General features: G+C 41.9%; 1 protein-coding gene across 1 annotated transcript; it reads left to right on the top strand.

Annotated features, from left to right (window-relative positions):
* The first annotated feature begins 5,506 nt into the window (after positions 1 to 5,506).
* ARF4 (ADP ribosylation factor 4) lies at positions 5,507 to 17,041 on the top strand. The gene is made up of 6 exons (XM_033140970.1): positions 5,507 to 5,923; positions 12,335 to 12,415; positions 13,489 to 13,598; positions 14,516 to 14,587; positions 15,005 to 15,130; positions 15,791 to 17,041. Exons 1-6 carry the CDS (start codon positions 5,857 to 5,859, stop codon positions 15,875 to 15,877), a joined length of 543 nt encoding a protein of 180 aa, XP_032996861.1. The 5' UTR covers positions 5,507 to 5,856; the 3' UTR covers positions 15,878 to 17,041.
* The last annotated feature ends 194 nt before the right edge of the window (positions 17,042 to 17,235 follow it).

The raw sequence follows: 17,235 nt of genomic DNA, 5'->3' as shown, positions 1-17,235 counted from the left end.
TTGGGTCGACTTATACTCGAGTATATACGGTAATTAAAATTAAGTGGGTGCTTCTTGTCTAAAGTCTTAAGCTTGCTATCATAAGTCTAAATTTTAAATTGTGGCACAAAGATTAAAATGGCAAAGGTTAATTAACAGAAACTTTGCATAATAGCCATTCCAGAAAATACACATTGAATGTGTTGCAGTTTGTTGCACATAGACCAGGCTGCTGAACAGAAATGCCTCTTATTTCCTCATGCCGAAGCACGAATGGGGAGACGAGAGTGCCTTGAGGACAGCCACAGCCTTCTTTGTATGGTGGTGGTTAAGAGAGCTACCTCACCTCCCTGGCCCCACGTTAGGGCTTTATCTTTTCCAGCACCATTTTGCACACATGGGGTTGATCATGTGCAAAAACAGGTTTGTGTGTGTGGATTGCCCTTGTTGGGTTGGGGTGATGATCGTTTACTCCAAAGTATGTCAGTTAAATAGCAACAGGAATACTAACTTGCATCAAATCAATGTCCGTCCCAATTTTGTTAAGTGCATTGGGTGCTTTGCTATCATGTCATAATACTTAATTTTAACTGCCTTCAAAGAATGTGGTTATGTAAGAAGGAAGAGGCTGATTTTAATCTACTGTTTCTCTAGGGAAGCCTTTTGTGATTCTCTGCTGTAACAATAACCTTCAAGTATTCTGTTCACAGGTAAAAGCAACAGACAAGTGTGGACAAGTGTGCTAAGTTTAACCTCCATGAGCTAGAGAATAAAATTCTGAAGCTGGGAGCCCTTCCGGGTTTGTGGATGCTTCCTGTGTGATTTTAAATCAGGAATTCAAAATCTTGAGAGCTTTCAAAAGTACCGGAGGCTCCCAGCTTCTGAGTAGTACACATTTAGTGCATTTCTCTCCACTCCCTTGTTACTTTTACACAGAAATAAAATACTTGAAGAGGGTTAATGTATATACTATAAATATATGCATAATGAGCCATTTCTCATTGTAATAAATTATTCCTGCTAGATGCATAACTTTTTTTTTAGAACACAAGAACATAGGAGTTTGATAACTCTTATGAAATAGGACTTTGAGGAACCTTCCAAGAATGTTATACCAATTCTAACATGTACCAGTATATTGTGGTATGTTACCATTAGGAGAAGAAATGCAACAGCTGGGTCAAGGTTTAATGATGATCAATACTCCACCACATTTTATTCATTTATTTCAGGGCCGTTGTAGGGAAAAAAACTGCCTTTGTATGACATTTTGTACCATTGTTTAGAGTCTTTAATTTTAGCTATACACTACCCTCTGTATTTTTAAGGAGATGTATTTTTAATATTCACTTACATGAATTCCAAATCAGAAGTTGAGAATAACGTGTATAAAAGAGGACTTCGACAATTATGCCACTATTGCATTAATATTTAACTCACTGTTTTGCACAACTAAGTAGCATTTTTAAAATACGGCCATTAAATCTTCATTAACTGAAGCACTGCATAGTATATTGGAACTAGCTACATTAGCTTATTTTCTAAATGTATTTTTTTAAGGCAAATAAATTTCACTTTTACAGAAACTTTGTCTCTGTTTATTCAGTAAACCACATGAAATAAAAACACGTATCCAGTGGAATTCTTACTATGAAGAACTTCATTCTTACTTATAATTCTGCAGCTGAAATCCTATGCATAACTGTATGGGACACTAGACTTGGGGAAGCAAGCATTGGGTCAAAGTGCATGCTACTTATCAGCAGCAACTGCCTTGAGTCTTGTGCTGCTTCCCCAACTTTGCCTGTCCCTTCTTGCCTTCTTTGTGGACCATACCAGAGACAGCAAGGTTGTGAATGGTATCCACTTGCTGGTGCTCCATTGGCAGATGGAGGCTGTAATGCTTCTGAATACCAGTTGCTGGAAATCACTGGGCAAGGGATGCGGGAACGCTCCTGTGCTCAAGTACTGTTTGCAGGTTTCCTACAAGCATATTGTTGCCACTGTGAGGACAGGACTACCTGGGGCATTGGCCTGATCCATAAGGTAACTGTTATGTTCTCCCTTCCGTTTCCACTCGTGACAGTGTCAGGAGCTGGCGTAGGTCAGCAATAAAATAAAGCACCTGATGGTGATGAAGTTAACTCTTTATTCAAAGAAACAAAGCAACTCAGTCCTAGTGGTCACAGTAACCCCTCCCAGTAGGTCTAGACCCAACAAAGCAGTTGCAAGGACTGAAGATCCCCACCTTCCCAAAGCTTTCTAAGACTCCTTCCCAGGTTCCTTCCCCAGCAGCCAACAGCTCTCATGGCTCCGCCCTCTTTATTTCTCTGCAAGTTCTAGGAGAGCAGGGGAGAGGGGAACTGGTCACAGCAGGAGGGGGAGACTCCCTGGATCCTTCAGCAGCCTGCCTCATCTGTCTCCTGGCCCCACTCCTCTCCTGCCTCTTGAGTCTGGACGGCTCTGCCACAGCCTCTTCCTGCTCACTAAACCCTGTTACCTCTTCAGTTTATGACACATCTCCCAGTCTGACCATTCACCGTCATCCCACCACCAATCCACTGGCTCAAAGTCTTTTTCCCTGGGGGTTCCCTTGAGGGCTCTCCAGTTGGTGCCTCCTGCCACTCCTCTGCATCTTGCCAGTCCCTGACAGAAAGATGCCTTACATCAGTAGAGCAACACCAATTGAATCGTTACAGTGAAACATGAGCCCTTAGGCCAAGAGATAATAGTGCCAAATTATGAAACAGCAGTGCTAAATTTATCAGCAAGGGCAAGAAGGCCATTATTGCTAATTTAAGGGTGCATCTAGACCCAACGCATACTGCATTTTATTTCAGCTTTAACCTTTGCAGCCCAGGTAGTAATAGTTGACACATTTTACTATTTTTAGGATAGATCCAATGCCGTCCTAATGGGCACAATGGAATTCCTTTCTCTCCACTGCCTTGTGCCCTTCGATGTGCCCAGCAAGTCCTCATACCCTCTGGAGCAGATTTTGGGGCCATACAGAGGGGAGTCCTGTTTTCACAAAAGCAGGATGCCACTATAACAATCTATTATTCTTATTTTAATTAGGTGCCTATTACTAAAACGGCATTTTCATGTGCTGCTCTGGTTCGCCAGAAGCGGCTTAGTTATGCTGGCCAGTAACGCAAGATGAGCGCCGCAACAACCCCAGAGTCGGACACGACTGGACCTAATGGGGTCCCTTTACCTTTACTTGAAATGACTTACAGAGATCCTTGGAACCAATAAATGTGCTGTGCAGTGAAAAAAATGAGGAAAATCTTGAGAAGCTATCATAATACACATATTTTTTGACTGTGAACTAACTTTAGCTAAATAACCTTTACGTAGCAAATAAGCACGAGTGGAAACGAAAATACAGCGAAAGAACAAAAGAAGCTCTTTTAATGGAGGAGAACAATGGCCATGGTGAGACAGTTGGAAATCTGCTCAGCTCATTTTCAAGAAGGCCTGTACCACATTAAGAAGGTTCCAAGGAAAAGATGTAGACAGTGTGGAAAACGCTTGGTCTGGGTGTCCTGATAAAGCATGTGGCTTGATCAGCAGAGTTCTTGGCACATCAGTGACAAACAGCTCTAGTACAAGGGTCCCTGCAAATCTATAAACCTTCTGTTGTGTTTGATGGGAGCTGTAGCCTGAACCATCGTGAGAGCACCCGAAAAGCGTTATAAAAAGTTGAAGGGAACTTTTATGTGGACATAGCGGACACTGAAGAGCAATACCTGGAGAGGAATGATAAGTGTGTTTCTGTGCTGTGGTAGCAGCATTCTTGCCTTTAACTCTGCCTCCACCTGTCAACTGCCAGCTGCAAGAACAATAATCAAACAGAATTACCATGAATCTATTTTTGCTGAGGCATCCCACCCAGCCGACCTTTTCCCTTGCTGTAATATCATACCCTATACCAAAACAGTGATCCAAAGCAAACAATTTAAGGACACCTCTGTCTTGCAACACAAGTGACAAGACCTCATCATGTACAGTACTTCATTCTAGTGATTCTACTGCAAACCAGATTAGGATTGAGCAGAAGCTATTTTTCTTTTTGTAGATGGAGTTGAGAATTTATTAATCAATATACCGGTACTTGTATCAGAAATTAAATTCCAAATAACCTGCAATCCAGCACAACTCCTGATGGGCAATATTTCATAGCAAACATACATTAGCATTTGAGAAGTCTTGTTACCCTTCCCACTTTGCTTTCATTACGAGCATCATTTATAGACCAACAAATCTGGGGACCATCTACCTGGAGTTGTTTTCATTATATAGTAATATGTCTCCTTCAAAATTCCAAGGAAATAATTAAACAGGATCCTGAGTTGGAAGGTGAACAGGCACCACTCTCTCAAATGCAGGCAATCTAAAATCATTATGGTCTTCTCCTTCATGAGAAATAACATGATTAACTACAGGAATATATAGGGAGGGGGGAAAGGATGTGTCTGCGTCATTAGGGACACGGGTGGTGTAAACCACTGAGCCTTGGGCTTGCTGATCAGAAGATCGGCGGTTTGAATCCTTGCGACAGGGTGAGCTCTCATTGTTTGGTCCCAGCTCCTGCCAACCTAGCGGTTTGAAAGCATGTCAAAGTGCAAGTAGATAAATAGGCACCGCCCCAGTGGGAAGGTAAACAACGTTTCCTTGCGCTGCTCTTGTTTCACCAGAAGCAGCTTAGTCATGCTGACCACGACCGGGAAAAACTGTATGCGGACAAACGTCGGCTCCCTCGGCCAGTAAAGCGAGATGAGCGCCGCAACCTGAGTCGTTTGGAACTGGACTTAACTGTCAGGGGTCCCTTTACCTTTACCTGCATCATTAATCCTTCCAGATGAGCAAGAATTACTTTTAAGGGAAGCAGAGATTTGGGGATCCAGGATTTGATTCAATGTGACATTACCAGTTCCTTCTAGTATTGTCTGGACAAGTCTGACAAGCGGCTGGTGCAGTGGTAAATCTGCTGTACCACTTCCAATGACAAGTACAGTCTCATATGACTGCTCCCTGCACCTAGAAATAGAGCATGTCAGGGAGAAGCAGAAGCGCCTAACATCTAGCTTTTTATATACCCGATTTCCACCCCCAAACTCTGAAGTGATATAGTCCAGGAATAGGTTTGCCACCACTGCATTTGCTGCTTTGTGGGAATGATGTCTATGGCTGCCGGTGGCTCCACAACTACCTTTGCTCTCTAACCATCCATACGAAGGGGCTAGGCCTCAAGCTCAGCACGAGGTGACAATGACTCCCAGCACTCTCTGCTGCAGAAAAGGCAGACGGGAAGCCGATATAAGAAAAAAGGGGGGGAGACTACTACACTTCCCAGCACTCTCTGCTCCTCTCTCTCTCTCACACACACACACAATCTCCTTCCAGAGGGGCAAGCCGCCGAGCCTCTTAAGGACTACGTTTCCCATCGTGCCTCGCGAGTCGAAAACCAGACCCGCCAAGGCTGCGACGGCGAGAGGCGGCCTGGGAGCCGTAGTCTTCCTGCGTGTCGTGAGGCCTGCTCGAGGTTCGTGTGGGTGGTGCCGCGGTGAGGATGTGGCGGGCGTGACGCGATTTTGTCCGCGTTGGAGCCGGGGCGGCCGTGACGTGGCAGAGAGAGAGAGAAAAGAGAGAGCTAAGAGAGAGCCAGGCTCCCCTGACACAGATCAGCCCCGGTGCGCGGACGCCGCGGTCGCCCTTCGCCCGCTCCCGAGACTCAGCTGGTTTCGCCGTCTCTGCGGGAGCGAGAGAGGAAGGAGGAGGAGGAAGAGAAGTAGCGAGAAAGAGGGACCGGGGCCTCTTGCTTTTGCCTTCCCCGCCGCCGCCGCCGCTACCTCCGCCCAGCCCGGAGCCGCCATGGGCCTCACCATCTCCTCCCTCTTCTCGCGCCTCTTCGGCAAGAAGCAGATGCGCATCCTCATGGGTAAGACGAGCGGGCAAAGAGAGAGAGAGAGGCGCTTCAACCCCCCCCCCCCGCCGCCGCCGCCTAATTCCACACCCGGTCCGCCCGCGGTAACGAACCGGGCCCGAGGAGACCCCACCCCGGGCAGAGGAGCCGGCGGCCGGTTGCTGCCCTCCCTCCCTGTTCGCCTAGCGAGGGTGGGGGTTTGTTGGAGTCTTCGCGGGGGCTGGGAAGGCACAGCAGCGGGGCGGGCGGACGCCAGGCAGGCAGGCAGGCAGCATTGTTCGGGCCAGGCCTTGTGCTGTCGGGAGAGAAGGAGGGAGGGAGGGGGAAGAAAGAAGGAGACAGAGAGAGAGGAAGGGAGGGTCTCCATGGTCTCCCCCCCCCCGCCCTCCTTGCAGGACTTTCTTAAGGAATCCACCTTGGGAGACATTTTTAGAACGAGCCGAATTTATCTTCGCCCGGGGCCTTCTGCTCTTTTCAGGATGTGGGTTCGTTTTCCGTCCCGATGGGCTTCCTGTGTTTCAAAATAAGTCCGGTGCCGTCAGTCTGATCCCTTGCTAACCCTCGGCGCACACAGAGAGCCTTCGCGTTTGTTGTGGTGATCGTAGGAATTGTTATTTTAATACATGCATACATAATACACGCACCATTTTTCTTCCAATACAGGAATGTAAAGCGAAATGCAGTAATAATTATGCTACAAATAAAAATGGAAGAGGCAGTTACACTGACGGTTGTCTCCTAGGTTTTTTGTTGTTGTTTTTTTTGTTGCAGACAATTGCAATAGCGTAACTTATTTTTCTTTTTCTCCCCCTGCTTCTCATCCTATCCCACAACACTTCTGGGCTGGTGAATAATCAATGTGCAGATATCCACACTGCTTCATGCCATTAGTATTTTGGACAGGGCGGGTTCTTAGTATTTGTTAGTTTTTATTAAAATGAGATGCACATTTTATATTTGCTTTTTTAATGTATGGAGTTAAGGGGCATGCCCTGCCTCTTGTTGGTTCATTCAGTTTAAGATTACACAAATCAATACTGAGCTGGGTGGTTCACCGAAATATGCTTATAACTCTTTGCCTGTACAGTATCCTGTTGATATAGCCTGGTATGTTAACTTAGGATTTTGCCCTAATTATATACAGTGGCTGTTGTGAAAAGTCATTGGTTTTGAATTTGGAATTGCTTTGTTGTCTCAAGGATGCATGCAATTTTAAAATGGTAAATGTCACCCATATCTGCTTTGTCTTGTCTTGTCATCCTTGGGCAGAGCAGCCCAAGCCTCAGATCCACCATGCTGGAGGGTTTTTGGATGGTGTGGAGGTAGCCCTCTGTCCAACCTTGTTCAATTCCACCAGTCTCCAGCTGCAGGAGAGCTCTCCTATATGCTTGCCCAAAGCTGGCATTTCCCCCCTTGCCTTGGCCAGCATGAGCATCACACTGTGAATGCGTTTCTGGCTGTACTGCTCCATAAAGCTCCATTGTTGCCAGCCAGGGTTAATATTGCACCCTAACATCAAATTAATGAGTGCTAGTGTTGTTTTATCCTGGATCCCTAAGTGTCCATGGTCTAGACACAGCTTTTTAAAAACCAGCTCTTAATTGTCTCAAAGGGTTGCTGTTAAGCACAAACACAAGGGGTCTTTCCTGGCGGATCACTTTGCATCCAATTGAACTATGTTAGTGAGAGAACAGAGACTTAAAATGGGTTACTGTATTGTTATAATGCATGTGGGAATATCCTATGATTATGATGCTAAACATGCTGACATTCCTCCCCTCAAAATTTTAATTTCAAATTCCAGAATGATAGTATGTAGTCACAAACTGTTGTGAGTGTTGAAGTTCTGTTTGGACTTCAATTACTGTAAGCTGAATTTCAAAAGGCCAGTGCTTGTTCTAGAATTATCTCTTGTGTGTGTGTGTCTGAGATGATAACTCATAAAGGGACACATTGGACACAACACTAAACAATGGCTTAATGCTACACAGACAGGCCTACCTGGACTTGAGCGCTCCTTCCTCCTGTTTCTTTGGACACATGCCAGAGAAAGAGATTGAAAGAATCCATTTCCAGATTTAAAATAAATTTTGTTTGTCATTACATCTGACAAGCACAAACCATGGTTAGCTTAAACTATAGTTTATTGGAACAAGTCAAGACCAGCTGTGGTCTTGTTGCAATAAAGCATCATTTAAACTAACTACAGTTCACGGTTTAGATTACTTCAAAGAAGGAAATGGAAGCTTCCAATCTCCTCCTCCTGGCATGTGTTGGAGGGGGAGGGGTGAAGTAGGCTTGTATGTGTGTCACTGTAGGTGAAGCACTCTTGTTAGCAATTGCTGATGAGACAGTACCATGTATGTGTTAAGTTTTCATTTTGACTGGGCTACACATAGAAGTCATAGCTGTCAACTTTTCCCCTTTTTTAAGGGAAATCCCCTTATTCTGAATAGGATTCCTCGCAAGAAAAGGGGAAAGTTGACAGCTATGATAGAAGTGGACTCAAAACCAGGTCATTAATCTCTTCTGCCAATATTAAACATACTAATTTGTATTCTGTGTCTCCAGTACTGCTAAGACTTTTGGAGTCTTATCAGCTACTTCAAATCATTTAGCATTCTCATGTTGCTTCCCACAAAGCAACTGATGTTTGGTTTCTCCCTAGCAATTAGTGATATTGTTAGAGAGGGAACATTAGATATTTATATTGCTAATCTGAATGGTGATGTTTTGATTATAGTAGACAATCAGCTTTATAGAAAAGTAAAGTGGGTCTTTCATGTGTTTTTCAAAAATATGTCCAACCCATGCAAATACCTTCCACACCAATGATTTTCCTGTTACAGCTTCACCTGGACTGTCCTCGATTTTCCCTACAGTCAAAACCAGTTGCCTTCAGCACTTCTCAATGTACACTAAATAAGCAGCTTCATTTTTATCCATCTTTCTTTGCTCAGGCATTAATCAACACAAAACAATGCCTTCTAGTCTCCCTTATCGGTGCACTTTGAAGGTAAAAAAAAGATGGAATCCTAGTCCTGAAGACCTCCCAGAGACCTCTGAGTATAGGGCGGTATATAAATTCAATAAATAATAATGATAGTCCCCCCCTCCTTTCTCACAGGGGACATTTTAGGAGATAGGTACCACATGAAGTGGTAATGAACCTTGCTTACTTCTAATACTAACTTACCTGATGGTAACTTTGTTACATAGCTTTAGATTACTGTAGCTCATATATTATATATCCAGCTTTACCACTGTTGGTGTTAAGAGCAGTTTGAGTATCTAGATATTAGGCTCCCATTAAGGCATCCTAAATTGTTGTCTTCAAACTAGGGTGATGTACAGTACAGTGGTACCTCGGGTTACATATGCTTCAGGTTACGTACGCTTCAGGTTACAGACTCCGCTAACTCAGAAATAACGCTTCAGGTTAAGAACTTTGCTTCAGGATAAGAACAGAAATCGTGCTCTGGCGGCGCAGCAGCGGGAGGTCCCTTTAGCTAAAGTGGTGCTTCAGGTTAAGAACAGTTTCAGGTTAAGAACGGATCTCTGGAATGAATTACGTACTTAACCAGAGGTACCACTGTAGAAGCTTCCACTGGAAAAGGGGGGAGGCATTTTTTGTTGATTTTTCCCTGCACCATTTCCCACAGAATGTCATCCATTGCAGAGCAAAAGGTGCCCACCTCCCCAGCAGGAGACTTCTAGAGTTTAGTACCTTATGGGAGCTCTGAATCCAAGCCACAGGATTTTCAGGTCACATGAAGATTAGATAGCATGTATTCATGCACTTGACTTTTTCTTTACAAAAAACCTCTTCTGTAAATATTTCTTGGCTTAACTAACAAAACAATTTTACAACTAAAAAACAACAACAATTTTTTCACATAAGACTGGTCATTAACCAGTGCAATATCTTGGTTGCCTTCCCTGTGTCCAGAATATAGAATTGCCCTGAAAAGGCAGGAAGGTAAAGCAAATACGTTGGAAGCTGCAGATCTTAGATGTGTATGTCTTATATACTGTTGTCAATATGTAAGAACATGCTGAATTTATTTTTCACTCAGCAGAGCTTGAAAAAATAGACAGCACTTTAAACTTTACAGCCTGTACGGAAAGTTATTTAGATAACATCAGAAGAAAGCATTCTCATTTACCAAACTGCAGAAGACAATATAATAAGCCCTATTCCAAGATCCTAAATATACCGTAGGAAGGAAGACACTGCACAGGCTTCTCAAATGCAAGTGTAGCACCTGTATGTAAAAGGATCTCAGTTGGATGTAACAAAGCCCCCTTTTCGTTCTTAAGGCTTCTTCGAGTTCTCATTCCTTGACCAAGTAGGGGGGGCTTGAAGGAAGCCTTTCATTCCCTGTAATAGCCTGGGGTGGTGATGGGGAATCAGTTCCACTATGTTCTGCAGTGGCTTATTTCATGCAGGTGCAAAGAAGCGCTATGCCCAACATGTATTCTCTTTAAATTGAAAAATTAGCAGCCTGATTTGTTAGCTTGGATCCTGAGAACTATGAGTGGAAGTGTGGTTCCTTGTCCCTTCTTATTCCTTGTAAACCCCACTCATCTCTAAAAGCTTCTCTAGTTGGTTGTGCATGTTTGAGCAACAATCCCTGTGCCCCATAACATGCTGTTCAGGAGGTCTCCCCCCCCCCTTCAGATAAGCTGTTTTGTGGTTGCAGAAGGCTGTTGTGGTATGTGACAAAGGGACAGTTTTCTTCCACTCTCAGTTCTCAGGGTAACAGCCTCACTGTATAGTGTAATTGCTAAACACTGCTTGGCATGAAATAATGGATAATAGGAGAGATGCAAAAATAGAAAAGCCGATTTTTAATATGCAGTACTGTATAGGATAATTCTGATAGCTTATTCAAGAAACCGAAGATACCTTGGACAGTGCCATAGTCCTTGGGCTCTTTCCTAGCAACTATTTGCTGAAGGGATCTTTATTATTATTATTATTATTATTAAAGATGCAGTAATTCTGTTTTGTTTTTATTTAGTGTTTTAGCATTCAGTCCCAAATTGCACTGTGCAAAGAATGCAGTGAAAATAATTTATAGCACATCTTAAAAAAAAAATTCTAGCTCAGACACTGCATTTTAATATTTCCTTAATTAACAATTAAATAGTCTCTAATGATTTACTGTTCTGCCCACAAAATACATTCGGTGTACTCTGTCAGTACTGCAGGCAATCTCAGACTACATCTTTCTTAAGTTTTAAGCAGTAAAAAATGAGCTTTGGAAACCATTTTGGATGAGTGATCTAGCTACCAGGTGCAGTTTCATTATTGTTTACTTGTGTTCCATATATTCTAAAGAGTCATGGAGAAGAAGGGAATTGCTCTAATGGGTGGGACCTGCCACAAAATACTGCAGTGTATCCTCCACTCCTAGCAATAGTGATTCTGTTGATGCCATTACATTTGGGGTTCCCCTGAGCATGCTGATATCTACCTCTTGTTTCTCAGTTTTCCTATTTTGACTACAGCACTGTTGGCACTCCCTCCCTCAGTTCACTGTCAGATAGAGTAATATAGAGGTCTCAGGATTCCCCCACCCTGCATCCCACTCAATTATTAAAGAATAAACTCTTTATGCTCTGTGTTAACCTCTGCCATTTACAGTGGTACCTCGGAAGTGGAACAGAATCCTTTCCGGAAGTCTATTTGACTTCCAAAACGTTCGGGAACCAATGTGCGGCTTCTGATTGGCTGCAGGAACCTCCTGCAGCCAATTGGAAGCCACGGAAGCCATGTCAGACGTTTGGGTTCCAAAGAATGTCCGCAAACCGGAACACTCACTTCCAGGTTTGCGGCGTTCGGGAGCCAAAACATTTGCCTTGCAAAGCATTCAGGAGCCAAGGTACAACTGTATTATTTTTTGTTAATAGCCAACACCGAGTTTGTTATCCCTACTCTGAGGAAGCTACTGGGAACTTCATGTTCTGTCCATACATTATAACAGTGACATCGGTCTCATTTTTTAAAGCAGTAAAACAGTCACAGAAAGCCAAAAACTGCAATTTTCAGTTGATGTTACAGGCTGGCTGTCTCTGAATCTATTTCAGAGAACTGCACTTCTCAAAATTTTGGTTATCAGCTCTTATGAATGAGGTCTAGTTTGGATGTAAGGCAAATAAGTGGCTTACTTGACAAACTAGGGAGGGAATTGCAGAGTACAATGAAAGAAAGGAACATGTGTTATATCTAGCTTGGTTTACATGGTGTAAAATTATGTCTGAACTAACCCAGGATGGAAATTCTATTTTAAAAAACATCTTTAAAAGTAATAACTATTTGATTTTAAAATGTACCACAGTCTTTGTTGTTCATTGTCAAAACAGATTTTATGAAATGCAGGCGTTCATTTTATTAAACTAATAAACATTTGTTTTCTCTAGTTGGTTTGGATGCTGCTGGAAAAACGACCATTCTGTATAAGCTGAAGTTAGGAGAGATTGTCACTACAATTCCCACAATTGGTAAGCGAGATCAGATACATATTGTCAATATTAACAACTGTTTTTGTTTAAAGCTTTGAAACTATATATATATATATATTCTATGTTTGCAGGAGTTGATATGAGCAACTTGCCAGAGAATATGATAGGAGCAGAACTCCCGGAGTTTGTTCCCACACTATGTTTATGGTACATATTACTGGATTTCACAATTCCTGAAAGATTGTGAATTTTCCCTGAAATAGGGGATTCTTGCTTTGGGTGGCAAAGCCAACAAAGAGAGCATCCTGGAACCAGTGTTCCAAGAATGGAACTATTTTTGGGGATGAAGATTTATGTAGAGATTGCTACATAGACTTTAGCAACATCTGCCATTTGCTTCCATTGTTAGAAACTCAGATATATAGGCACCAAATGGCTCCTTAAACCAGGGTTACTTACAGCTGCCAAAGCGGAATGCCTACTTGCCATTTTTGGGTCAGGTAGCTTGAAAGTTGTATTTTCCAATACGACTTTTCAGTTCCTGAAATTCATTCTGATTGTGCAGATAAAATATAACAGATAGAATTCTACAGGATGTGCTGCTGGTGTGTGAAAACAGTCAAGGTCTAGGGATCCCCAGGCATGCACCTCCAGATGATGGAGACTTCAGGTGTCATCCTGACATCTTCACTTGGTCGCAAGCAGCCTATAGCCATGTGCAAAATGCTCATGGTGAATTTGGAACACTGCTTGCTTCTAAGGCCAGCTTTTCTTCTGCCAGGTCTTAATATATTTCTTTGTAATATAGACAAATTAAAGAAGCTTGCAGAAACCAGAATTGTTCTGTAAACCAACATGTAATAGTTATCTGAAAGTTTGGCAAATACCTGCTCTACATAGAACTTGAAGAATGAATATGTAAAATTGTAATTGCAGATCTTTGTGACTTACATTTATTAAATTTATTTCATAGTCCTTTAGGAAGTTTGGACACTCAATGCTCTCCTGGTCATCTAGATGTTGATTGGGCTCACATCTGCCAAGCTTGAGTAGTGCTAGAAAATTGGGTGCTCACTGGTCCTTATTGTCCTTATTGTTTTTTTTCCATTTAGGTTTTAATGTGGAAACAGTAGAATATAAAAACATCTGTTTCACTGTTTGGGATGTTGGTGGTCAAGATAAAATCAGGCCACTCTGGAGGCATTATTTTCAGAACACGCAGGTAATTCCTCTGACATATGCTTTGCCAAATCCATTTTCACTCTCTCTTTTGTAGACTGGTGTAAAGTTATACTGCCTAGTAAAAAGATTTAAAGTAAAAAGATGTATGCTTAAGTTGGTTCTTCAGCGGTCTGTGGATCACAGTTGGTGGAAAACATGAGCCAAACCTGACTATACACCGCTTGGAGCATATTTTGAAAACGTATACTTGTGGTAGGGGAGAAATTTCATTCACCACCATCATTGCATCTGAACAATGTGACTTGGCACAACAGTTCCATGCAGCGCAACAACTATTATAGCCAAACTATCCTTGTGATGTAGAAGCACTCGGCAGTCTGCTGTGACAACTTTGTGAATTGTTTGCAAATAAAAATGCTTGTATTCATGTTGACTTGGATGAAACTGTTGCAATAATTCCTCCGGTGAAGAGAGTATTGCTTTCTGCTGGAAGTTGTAATATGTTACTGTTGCTTTAAAAATAAGCAATGAGACTAAACTGTTAGTGTCCCTGGCCCTTCTGAGGTGTTAGCCCATTGTGATAGAATACAGTCATACCTTGGGTTACGGCTGCTTCAGGTTGCGCACTGCACCGAACCCGAAAGTACCAGAACGGGTTACTTCCGGGTTTTGGCGCTCGCACATGCGCAGAAGCGCCAAATCACAACCCGCGCATGCACAGACAAGGTGCTGCGGGTTGCGAACGTGCCTCCCGCACGGATCACGTTTGCAACCCAAGCGTCCACTGTAGTTCGCATGAATCTTTGGTCTCTGATACCTTCTGATTTCTTGCATATGTTCCCACTTGTCACAGGAGCAAAGATTCATGAAATATCTCTACAATGGTGACTTCAGATTTTATTTGAATGGTATTTCGGATGTCAAATAAGCTTGATGAGAAATTAATTTTCTTTTCAGGGTCTCATTTTTGTGGTAGATAGCAACGACAGAGAGAGAATCCAGGAAGCAGCAGAAGAACTCCAGAAAATGGTAACTGCCTCTAACTTAATCTGAACTCCTTCTGTGTCTGACTCTGATGGTGTAGTCCTCCATATCTAATAAAATTGAGAGGTTAATTACAAAAACATGAGATATTTTAGTGTGGGATGTTAGGATGCACTGTTCTGTGTTTCGAGGCAATAATATGAGAGGTGGTGCTTCTCAGTACTTCCCTATTTGGTTTCAGTGAAATCCTTCTTGCAACTATCACCCTAACTTGACATAGTGTTTTTTGTCTGAGTTGCTTACATGCACTGATGGTAACCAAATCAACTAGCTACTGAAAACTACTGGGGGGGGGGAATGAAGGACAAAAATATTGCCAGCCCCGAAGCCTCCCTAACTTGTACTTTTGGTGATAGCAACTATCAATAGGGGAAATAACTAGCATGGCATTTCCTCCTCCAGCTTCAGGAAGACGAGTTGAGAGATGCAGTGCTGCTTCTCTTTGCAAACAAACAAGACTTGCCAAATGCCATGGCAATAAGTGAAATGACAGATAAACTAGGCCTTCAGTCCCTGCGCAACAGAACTGTAAGTACCGTAAAGCAAAAGTAGTTTGCCATGTGGCTTTCTCCATATCTTCATATATTCTTTGGATTGGAACTTATGAAGAGCAAGTGATTTTCTTCCCCCTTCTCTGTAAGTTGAAATGCCTAACAAAGATATCCTTGGATCCAAACTGCTAGGTTTTAAATCACTGAAGGTTGTTCTTGGAGCTAGTTTGTCAACTACTACTGTTCCACATTTGGGTGGAGAAAATGACTACTATTTATCATAGTTCAATACAATAAGGTTGTGTGTGTGTGTGTGTGTGTTTACTAGATATGTCATCTGTCTTAACCCCTTTACATTTTTGGGTGGTGAAATGTCCCACTTGTATGTTCCTGTCTTAAGCAGCTCCATGGACTGGCTACTTTCCCTTTTTGCTGCGTGATGGCTCTTTAAGACCTTTCATTTGATGTTTCAGCTAGAGATTTCATAATGCCTGTGTTGCCCTTCTAGTTTTTTCACTTTTTCTTTCTGACATGATCTAATTATGCCTTGGCCAAGTGAGCTTACTTATGTTCTGATGTTTAAATTTGCCTTGCATGATGATTGGGAGGGGGCATGGGAATATTGTCTTGAAGAGCTGTAATGTGCTCAAAAATGAACTGTATGATATTAAATATTTCACTTTCTCATTCCCAACAGTGGTATGTTCAAGCTACCTGTGCTACACAAGGAACTGGTCTGTATGAGGGACTTGACTGGCTGTCAAATGAGCTATCAAAGCGCTAACTGGATGTCTTTCGCACCAGGGACATGTTTGATATAAGTGGTCTAGGCTTGTTACATCAAAATTAGTTTGCATCTTGGTTATTATACAGTACAGTATCTGGAACTGGTTTGGGCAGGATATTACAGCATTTTGACTTATTTTGTTGCCAATTATTCTTCACCCAAGCTATATGTTGCCAGGGTAACAATATGCTTGGGTTAAAAAGAAAACTCCTTAATTTGGAAAAAGTGTATCTTCTGATTTTTACTTCTATTGTTAGCCTAAATGCCTGAATATAGTTGTGACTTTTGAAATCTGTTTGAATGCTTCTTGAGCCCCAATTAAATTAAGTACATTTTAAAAAGATTTCCCCTTTTCTTCTTTAAGTTACTGATATCTTACTTCATTCCTTAAGACAGTCTGCTGACTTAATCTAGCATTCCATTTATATTTATTTCTCTCTCTTATAAAAACACTTCCTATTATTGTTCGTCAGGAAAATCTCTAAAACACTATTCAAATATTCTGCACTGAGGAACATTTTATTAACCCCTTGGGTTCTGTCAACCCACTTTTGCCTTTGTGTGAAATGAATCTGATTGGTAGAACATTTCTGTGCCAGTTGCAACAAGCTCTTTGAGGTTTTCAATATTCAGCAGATTGTCTTCCTTTATATTGTATCCTTTTTTTGTTGCATGTTGCTTTTTGATATCAGCCTGTTTTGCCCAGTGTATAATAGTTCTGCTAAAGTTTACTGTTTATTGGTGAACATATCTTCATGAAGACAGATTTTGGAAAATTCTTCAGACTCAATTGATTAATTTCTTCATAACCTACTAAGAATTATTCTTAATAAAAATGAAACAGATGTATAGCTTTGTGTATGCTCCTTGAATCTTAAGTTTGTGGAACTGATAATATGAATGTGTGACAGATTATTCTTTTTCAATAAACGGAGTTTTTTCTGTACTTTGAACACAAACACAGATCTGAATAGCCTTTGAATTGTTTTCAATTTGGCAAAAAATTAAGATGGGCAGTTAAACTTGTGTACAGTGTAGTTGGTTAATCATCAAGACTAAAATTCTGTAAAAGTGTTTTTTGAAGCTGTAAATCTAAATTAAGATGTCCAGATATGAGAGTACTAACAGTTGAAAATTGTAATAAAGTACAAACTGCCCAAATAGTGTGTCAGTTTCATACTTAATTGGAGAGGACTACATTGTGCTTGCTGGCAACCCTTTTCCTATATTTCACTTGCTTAGAAAATCTAACATCGTCTGTATTTTACTCTCATATCCCTCTTTCCTAAGATGAGTTTTCAGTGTTCCTTTTTTTCTCATTTTACTCCAGCCAGATTTGGAACCAGCACATTGAA

This window comes from Lacerta agilis, chromosome 2 (assembly GCF_009819535.1).
Source record: "Lacerta agilis isolate rLacAgi1 chromosome 2, rLacAgi1.pri, whole genome shotgun sequence".
NCBI lineage: Eukaryota > Metazoa > Chordata > Lepidosauria > Squamata > Lacertidae > Lacerta > Lacerta agilis.
Note: the sequence above shows the minus strand (reverse complement) of the source record. Positions and strands in the feature narration are given on the sequence as shown.